The sequence below is a fragment of the Vespa mandarinia genome, chromosome 9 (genome assembly GCF_050613455.1).
Source record: "Vespa mandarinia isolate Hongniang chromosome 9, ASM5061345v1, whole genome shotgun sequence".
NCBI classification, from domain to species: Eukaryota; Metazoa; Arthropoda; class Insecta; order Hymenoptera; family Vespidae; genus Vespa; species Vespa mandarinia.
In genome coordinates, this window is record NC_140818.1 from 1,450,001 (window position 1) to 1,460,000 (window position 10,000).

Sequence of the window (10,000 nt, forward strand, 5' to 3'; positions counted from 1 at the left end):
TACATGCATTTTCACGTTCAACCGAGCACCAAGCGTTACGCTACTCGCCGAACTTGGAAAAATCCAACTGGTACGTGCCGGTGGACCTGATATTCTACTTGGCATCCTCTACTTTACCAGTTAAACGATCGCCATTTTGACGTGCACCGAGATGATGAACGCGGAACCGTATCGTTTCGAGATATGTAAGTATATAGAAAGAGAGAGAGAGAGAGAGAGAGAGAAAGATAGAGAGAAAAATATCGCGTTTTCACTCACTAAGAGATGATCGATCGAAAATCGAGATCCGTAACTTGTGCGCCTTATATTTTAGATCGTATTAATGTTATATAAAGGATATTGTAAGATGATAGACACGATTTTTGTACACATAAATCGTCGAGATTAAATCAAAAAGTTTTTCCCACTCTTCCCTCATACTTATGATTTTGATTTTTTAACCCTCTATGAGCCGAATTTTTGTTTTAAATCCAAAAAAATTGAATTAAGATTTATGCGCGATCTCATGAAAAAAGCTATAATTATTTGGTAAAATCTCGATAAATTAAAATGTGACCTGAAAGTTACACGGGCCCATAGAGGAGTAAGCAAAAAACAAAACAAAAAAATAAGACTAATTTGTAAGTCGTTTATTTGAAAAAAAAAAAGAATAAAAAAGTACATGACCATTTCTGTGTTGATTTCGCAACGTAAGGAAGAAGATTTCCAGTGTACTCACTGAAACGACGAAACGTCGATTTTCTCCGCTCGCTGATCGCCTTTTTGCTGTCTCCTCACCCTAGCAGCGAAGGGTCGAATCTTCTTGCGGAAGTTCCGCTTCGTTCGTATCCAAGCCACGCTCGAAGACACTCTGGAGGGAAAACCCGTATTGCAGTTTCTACTTTTCGGAAGTATCATGTACGTTATCTCTTCGTTCTTTCGACAGTGAAACTTCGATTCGTCTTTTTTCAAGGATCTTTTTTCACTGTCTATGTTAGAAATAAACGTCGATCTTTTATCTACGATCGGAGACTTATTATTCCCGTAATCGCGAATGGTTTCGCTGATAGATTGACTTTTCATTTCGTTCGTACTAATATCAGAACTACCAACGTATTGGTAATTCGATGTTTTTTGATACGTCATATCCAAAGCAGTCGTCGAGAATATTTCTTTATTGGACGTTCTCGACGATAATTTTAAATTAGGTACCATCGTTCGATCAATTGAAAATCTTTGAATTTTATCGTAAGCTTGATGATCCTGTTCGATACTCGACGAATCAAGATTCTTATAATCGTTCTCGAGTTTCATCGATTGTTCGCTCTGAGTGATACTATAAAACGCATCCTTGTTCGTTGGATCGTCCAAACTGGATAGTGTCGAGGATGCGTGCAAACTTATTGTATGCATGCCAATAGCCGCTTTCTCTAATTCAGCAACTCTTTTTTCGAGGAAAGCTATACGACGATCACGAGCTTCAAGTAGATTAAGCGCTTTCTGAGCGCGACATTCTTCGTCCAAAGCATTCCTGTAACGATATAATAATAATAATTACGGTATAACTTTATCAATAATTAATTACACGTAGGAATAAATATACATTTACGTATTATTTCGAATCTTTCTTTTTCTTTTCGCTTCCTTCTTTACGTACTTTTCTTTTTCTTTATAGAAATATGAGAAAGTGAAATGAGGCAAATCGATGTTAATAGTACATATTATAGAACGTATTAATACGTCAATTGAGAAAGTGTTAATTAGAATGATCATTCACGTCAAGTCCATAACCACGTTATACCTATATATCTAAAAATGTATATATGTACATACGATTGGTCTATTCCCATGCTTACGATCAACGGAAAATCGTTCTAACCAGGTTAGAACGGCTTTAAAGGACCGTTCGCGAGCAACGTCAATTAATATCCCGCATACTCATTATTAACGTTCGTGGAAAGCTTCGGCGATGGGCGGCGTATACTCGGTCGAGTTCCCGACGACTTAAAGTGCTTAAGGAAACCGAAATAAATTACGACGCGGAGAGAGGTGCATATTTAATTCGAGCAATTAATGCCGTCTTGTAAAACACGCCGTTGGGGTGGCTCCATTCCTGTAGTCCTCCCTCTTTCCTGGCAGTAATGAGCCCGATAAATCAACTGCCTCTGCACTCGAAACTTCGCGGATAACTTTGAGCTTCTGCATTTTGTTTCTGGCCGTACTGCTGTTGCTGCTGCTGCTGCTGCTTCTGCTTCTGATGCTGATACTACTACTGCTGCTATCACTAACACTACTACGTTTACTTTTACTTCTCTTCCTCTGCCAGATTTTTCGTACTTTTCCGAGGACTCGATAAATGCTAATGGAAAAAGTAGAACGAGGTACTTTCGATCGAGCGAGAAATAATGTTTTTTTTTTTTTTTCTAAAAGAAAAAGAATGAAAAAAAAAGGGAAAGAAAAAAGAAAAGGAAAAGAGAAAATCAACTAACAATGAGGAATATTCGATAAAATTAAATGAGAAAAGAGGAGGAGAAAGAATATTCGAAAAATTCTTTGTTAGATTGAAATTTTCCATAAAATTAATATATTCCTTTTTTTTATTTTTGTTCTTTTTTTCTTAGTCGCCTTTGCATTTTTTTTATTTTGTCTTTTTCGTTTTTGATTTTTTTGTTGTCTTTTTTTGTTTTTGTTTTTGTTTTTGTTGCTTCTTTCCTCCTTTTTCTCTTCCTTCTCGAAGATTAGACGAGAAAGTGATGGCTTTTAATGCGTTCAATCAACGTGGAAGATCGCGCACGCTTAAGGCGAATTACGAGGAGCGAAGGATCTCACCCCGTGCATCTACAAATCATTGAATCACCCCTCGGGAGAGACGGTAAGCGCAAATTTCACCGTAATCCAGCGGCGTTCCCTCGGATTTATGGCGATTAATTAGGCATAAAAATCTGGTCGTTTGGGAGAAAGAAGAAAAAAGAAAAAAGAAGAAAGAAAGACAAGAAAAAAAAGAAGCGAAAAGAAAAGAGCGCCACAGATTGCCCCCGTTTAATCTTCGAATAACTTTCTCTCTCTCTCTTTCTCTCTCTCTCTCTTTCTCACCCTTTCTCTTTTTTTCTCTCTTTCTCTCTAGAGAGATGGCCAAGATGACGGCTACTGATGTTGGGAATTCATTTAAAGTAACACATCTAAACGTTATACGGGGATCCCTCGGTGATATTTAAGAAATATCATATTTATTTCGTAACGTCGTCTGAAAAGTTTTGCATTATACTGTATCAAATGTGATCTAGATAATTTAATTGGTTATAGTTAAAACCTTAATCATGATCACGTGCACTCGACTCCTCGTTATAACGAACATGAGATTATTAGTTATGTCTAGAAAGCTGGATAAAAGTAAAAAAAGATATAGATAGACAAATAGAGGCTTATCTCGGTGTTCAGGTTGATCAACGGTAAGAGAAAGAGAAAGAAAGAGATAAGAGCGAGAGAGATAAATAGATTAGATAGATAGAGACAGATATAGAGTAGAATTAGAGAAAGGGTGGGTCTACTCGGCAAATACTCGGCCGTTATATACGAAAGGAAGTTGTTTCCGTAGGTAGGAGAGCTCGTAATACGGCTTATTAAAATTACAGACGGTCCGGTACAAGGGTCTACCCAGCGTCCAGACCGCATCCCGTCTAGGGAGCAACCGCGACAGAACCAAGACAGCTCGTGACCAAGAGAACGAGAGGAGAAGAGGTGAGGAGGTTAGCAAGTTCCAAGTCCATTCCACGGGACTGCTTTATACGGACATCCAGGATCTCGACCACCAGGGATTACTCTTCGAGGTCTGCACGAGGACGAGAAAGCTACGAGAGACCACGAGAGGAAGCACCGCATCTTTCTCTCTCTCTCTCTCTCTCTCTCTCTTTTTCTCTCTAGCACCACGGCGATGTCCTGGATTAATGTTATTGCTTTACCAATTCCCCTGAACTCGCGGACAAAGCGAGCTTAACGATCACCGAGCTCTCTTAGCTACGAACGGTAATGACGTTCTTGGATATCGTCGAAACTCTCGAGGAGCTCGAGGAGCTAGCTGGTCACGAAGAGGATACGTCTTGATTAGAAGGCTTAGAAACGTGCGCCGTCGTTGATATTTTGCGTAGATAAGGTGTTCAAGCTTCGCTACGAGAGAAAGGAGAGGGAGAGATTAGTCTAATTCGAAGAGAGAAAGGAAGAGAGAGAGAGAGAGAGAGAGAGAGAGAGAGAGAAAGGGAGAGCGATGTGTAACATTAATCGTTCTCATTTACTTTCGCTTTCACTTTAGATATTACTACTGGTTTTGTTTTCTTTCTTGCTTTTTTTTTTTGTTCTCTTTTCTTTTCTTTTCTTTTCTTTTCTTTTCTTCATAATAACATTCATTCAAACTTTGAGCATCGTTTTAATTTACGGTATCACAGTATCGTACTTTTTCTTAATATTATTAAATAAGGTATTAATTATCTCAATTGGAAACAGGTGAAAAAGAAAGAAAGAAAGAAAGAAAAAAAGAAAGAGAGAGAGAGAGAGAGAAAAAAGATATCAATCAGAATTATCAACGGAGAGTAAAAGTTTTCGTGAGAAATGTTACGATTTAATGAAGAGTACATTGGGGCTCGTCGTTCACGATGATTAAATCGACGACAGGATTCATTGAATCAAGCGATTATGCGTCGTCGTTTCTCAGCTGCGAAAAACGATATCCGGCGAATCGAGTTAAAAATCTAAGCGAGTCATGGTACGTATCCGTGTATAAGCCGACACACCACGGCGATATTAATTACGATAATTGCTAGGAGGATGATGAACGATCCGCTCCGCTATCAGGCCGAAGGTCTGAACCAAGCGGAGATCTATTCGTCCGGATATTATCCACTGTGCGACAACGATCTTGCTCGTCGTATAATTAAAGTCCGCTAATGAAGCTCTTCCATAAGGACGGTACCGGTAGTCACGTTGCTTGTCTTTTATCTTGCATCGAAAAAACTTCTCTTTCTCTCTCTCTCTCTCTCTCTTTCTCACTCTGTTTTTTCTTTCTTCTTTTTTTTACACGTTCATTCGTCGACATAAACCGTTTGAATTTCGACGAACGTGTCGTACGTATCCTATCGTCGAGCAGTTTTTTTCTTCTTCTTCTTATTTACGATCATTGATAGACAGATAATTCGTAAGGTAATTGATCGTACCAAAGATGCAATCTTCAGATTCAATATGAACGATTATAATCCTTAAATATATCTATTTATTATTGATCCTTATTCGAGATTTATAATGAGAAATTTCTTAAAGCTGAGAAAGAGAAAAATATTTATCATAGATGGTCGGACACGAATTAGACACGTTCGTAGGAATGTCAGAGAGTCATCGAGGAAATATCCATCAAGTTCGCACCGGTCTGCTTACCGAGGATACCTTTTGACGCTTCCGAAAAAAAAGAAAAAAAGAAAAAAGAAAAATAAATAAAGAAGAAAAAAGAAAAAAAGAAAAGAAAAGAGAATAAACGGGATAACATTTGTCGAGACGGGACCGTGAATGGTAAAGAACGGTCTCGTGACACAAGAGCCGTAATTACGTTAAACGATTTCCGAGGTGGCTGCTTCGTGCTTCGTACTAACGATTGTAAATGTGATGGTGGTGGCAAGTCAGGAATAGTCCTTTAGTAGTCATCGAGGTTGCCTTTCAGAAGCAGTTATACGTCCTTGGCTCGCGTGAATCGAAAGATTAGTCGATTTCTACGATCCGACTCAACTTCTATCGATTGTCCAAATGAAACTAAGCGACGAAGAAATATATATACGTAATATATATATATATATATATATATATATATATATATATATATAATAAATAGAAGCGGCATGACGACGAGTTGGCGATGAAAGTCGATATAAGATATTCTATGAGACTGCATAACCGAGATCTATGGGCAACCGGTGCTTTTCATTTAGATTTTTCTTTTCTCTCTATTTTTATTTTTTTTTTTTTGTGATAAATCGAAATTACAAAAAGAGAGATTCTTATGAGACGAACGATCAGCTATATTCTTATTATTATCCTAACTATCTGAATAATTTATTTATATTTTTGTTGTGTGTCTCGTTAAAAATATAAATTCTTCCAGATTTTTACAAACAGATTATAAAATCGATGAAAAGTAAGATTTGACGACAAATTTGAATAAAATAATTTTCGTCTTGTAATTAAATATATTCTTACATCGTATATTCGAGATTAAAATGAGATTACGTACATGGAGGGCGATGTTAAACATGAAATAAGATCTTTTTTTTTACAAACGAATAATTCGACGGAATGTCTTCCATCATTTTACGTCGACGTAACGTGACGTAAAAAATTGTATTCGAACGATCAAAAAAAAATTCTTTCTCTTTCTCTTTTTCTTCTTTTTTTTTTCGATGACAAGAACAAGATACAACACGAGCAGAGAGGGATGGAGATACGAAGTTGTATTTTCTCACAAGCCTAAGATCGGTCATAGAGACGAGTTTTCTCTGGTATCAGATATAGAAGACTACTTTTCCAAGTCGGTGATTACATAAGGTCGAGGATGCAATGTACCAACATATAAACCTACGTAGAACTAAAGCATAGGAACGTGAACGCGTATACAATACATATATATATATATATATATATATATATATATATATATAAATACATACATATATACATTTTTACCGTTTATACATAGGTGCATGTACCTACATATGTATACTTCTATACCGAGGTGTTCCATTTAGAGGAGGTTCCTTCTTAACGATCTCTCACACGATACGGCCTAATGACTAGCACGGGCATCTCTTCGGGCCGATACGGCATTCAAAGAAAGACCTTGGAGAAAGAGTGGGTATCCGTCAGTCTCGTGGACCAGAAATTGTGTTGCAAGTCACGCTACACAGGGCGAAACGAAGAGAAAGATAGATAGATAGGTAAAGAGAGAAAGAGAGAGAGAGAGAGAGAGAGAGAGAGAGAGAGAGAGAGAGAGGGAGAGAGAAAGAAAGCTTCTGAACTCTGAGGGAGGAGGAAGATCCATACTTCTCTCTCTCTCTCTCTCTCTCTCTCTCCCTTTTTTTTCTTTTTATCTTTATCTCTATCTCTCTATCTCTCTATATCTCTTTTCTCTAACGGCCGTGTGCAAGCGGCAGTTCTTTTAGAGTATCCTCGCCTTACTACCGAAGAAGCGGTTTGGAATCCACCTTATTGACAGCTTCACGGCTCCCGAAAATATACCCCTATCGTATCCTCGCTATATCGTCTTTCTCTCTCTTTCTCTCTCTCTCTCTCTCTCTCCCTCTATCTATCTTTATTTCTTTCTCTCTCTTTCTTTTTTTTTTCACTTCGTGAAGTAAAAGAACGCCGGAAATTTCTTTCGTTCGGACTACCGGCTGGATTTCTCAAGCAAGATTTCAACGCTATCCGTGCGTTCATAAATAAGCTTAAAAATCAGTGTAGATATTTACGTATGTATGTATGTATGTTTATATGTACATGGAAATTATATATATATATGTATATATATATATATATATATATATATATATATAAACGAATGTTTGTTAAATCTTTCAAACGATTTCTTTCGATCGATTAGAAAAACCTTCGTAACCTCGTTAAGAAATAATTTATAGGAAGTTGAAATAGTCAAGAGTGTATTATAGTTATCGTTTTTTTTTTCTCTTACTCTCTCTCTTTCTCTCTCTTTCTCTCTCTCTGTTTCTGTATAAGCGTTCATTTCATCGTAATCTTAAGTCTTAAGGCGGCAAATCATCGTTCTGTAGGGAAAAATGGTAGGTGGGGAAAGAGGAAGAAATGCGAGACGATAAATCAGCGCTTCTTGGTAGATCGTCGTCGTCCTCTTCTTCTTCTTCGTGAGATTTTGTATTTCCGTTGGCGTATACCCTACGGACGTATCACGAAGTAGGAGCATGGAACGTGGATGACAGGAGAAGGTGGAAGCGAAAGAGCGAAGAGAGAAGGATGGTTAGATGGGTATGTGCGCCACAAGGTTGGCCATTAACACTTCCCGGACAAATCACTCGATTTTCTCGGACGATTTTCCCGTAGCACGTTCGGAGCAAATAAGGAAACACGATGTATCACCCGTGGGACGAAGAAGAGAAGGAGGATGAGAAAGAAAAGGAAAAGAAGGAGGAAAAGAAGGAGGATGAGGAGGAGATGGAGGTGGAGAAAGGAAGGAGGGGAGAACTAAAATAAAAAGAAAGAGAAGACGAAGAAGAAAAGGAAGGGGATGCTTTACTACCCGTCGGTAATGACGAAACAGATGGCCTTGGTACAGACTAGGACGAGGGAGGGTAAAACGAGGCAAAGAGGAATTCGTGTCCCGTAGGAAAGAGAGGACCGATGGTGTGGTTCCTTGATGAAGTGTGGCCATTATCGGTACAGGACAAAACCCACGAGTTCTTCTGACCGAGACCGAGCGACTTTATTACCCGCGAACACACGCTTCCTGAAATCCCACTGTGGGACAAAACGACTACGACGACGTAAATGTGAACGTGAACGTGAACGTAGACACGGACGTTGTACTATCTTACGTTCACTAGAACCTTAACGAGCTTACGACCGATAGACCAGTCCTCTTATTTCGAGTCCAACCTTAATTTCTTTTTCCTTCGAACGATAGAACGTTTCCCTTCTTTTTGTTCTTCTTTCTTTTCTTTTTTCTTTTCTCTTTTCTTTTTCTTTTCAGATAAATCGATCAAATATTGTCCCGCCTAAATAGTTTGAGCCATTATCTCTCGATGTTCTCTTTGAAATCTATTAGGTTTTTTATTTCTTCTCTTTTTTTTTCCTTTTTTATTGTTTCCAACTTTCGTATAATTTGGATAATTTTTTATGAATTTGATCGATGCAATTTTGATAGAAGAATACACTCTTCCAACTTAATGTGATTAATCAGATTGATCTAAATGTTTCGAACATTTCTATACCTTTCAGTACTAATTATACTAATTATATATATAAATAGATACACATGTTACATCTGACAAGTCTCAAATATTATTATCAATAATAACAGTATAACTTATGATTGGTATGCGTGAAGATTTCTCGATACGATTATTCATAGATCATAACTCTAATAACAGCAACAACAACAACACAGCAGCAACAATAACAATAACAACAACAACAACAACAACAACAACAACGACAACAACAACGACAACAACAACAACAAAAACAATAACAACAAAAACAACAGTAATAATAATGATAAAAATGAAGATAAGCTATTTGATTGGATCATTATCAGAAATCATAGAAAAATGTTAATCTTGTATATCACAGTCGGGCTTATCACGTGGGTAGAGGGACAACAAACTTCTTCGTCGTGTTCGTCGTGGACGAAAAACTTTATGAGCGGTTTATGAGCGCAATAATCCGCTCGTGAGTAACACAATACAGGCTAATTATAGAGGACGAGGTCCAGGCTGGCCGACAGGCATTAACGCACGCGTTAAACTCACGGCACGACAGCCTGGGTGGCTTCCCTATTTTCGTCGTTTTTTCTTCTCATTTTCTTTCTTTTTTCCCCTGCCCTCCTCACTCCTTTTCTTCATCTTCTTCTTATTCTCCTTCTCCTCCTCTTCCTCCTTCATACCTCCTTCATTCCTCCTTTCCTTTCCAACTCATGCACTTCGCACTTTGATCCTCGCGTCGCTAATGCGTCTCTGTTATTTCAGTCCTTATCCCTGACAGTTAGACACTAGCAAGCTATAAGGCGACCTTTTCGATTCATGTAAACCGATCTTCTTCTTCTTCTTCTTCTTCTTCTTCTTTTTCTTTTTCTCCTCTCGGTTGTTAGTCGTCTGTGCTGGGATGATGACACTACCGTCTACGTTAGTAAAGAGAGCTTAACCTGTTTTCTTTCTCTTTCTTATTGCTCAGAAACGGTTCCCCGGATAATGCTAATAACGTTTCTTGGATACACGTACTTACGATACATGCCTATTAATAG

At 38.0% G+C, this 10,000-nt stretch overlaps 1 protein-coding gene across 1 annotated transcript in view; it reads right to left on the reverse strand.

Annotated features, from left to right (window-relative positions):
- The window catches only part of LOC118446420 (uncharacterized), a 156,053-nt gene that overhangs the window by 142,390 nt on the left and 3,663 nt on the right, over positions 1 to 10,000 (reverse strand). The window contains exon 2 of the mRNA XM_085659430.1: positions 719 to 1,510. Coding sequence (XP_085515556.1) covers positions 719 to 1,510 — 792 coding nt within the window. The remainder of the gene's footprint in view (positions 1 to 718; positions 1,511 to 10,000) is intronic.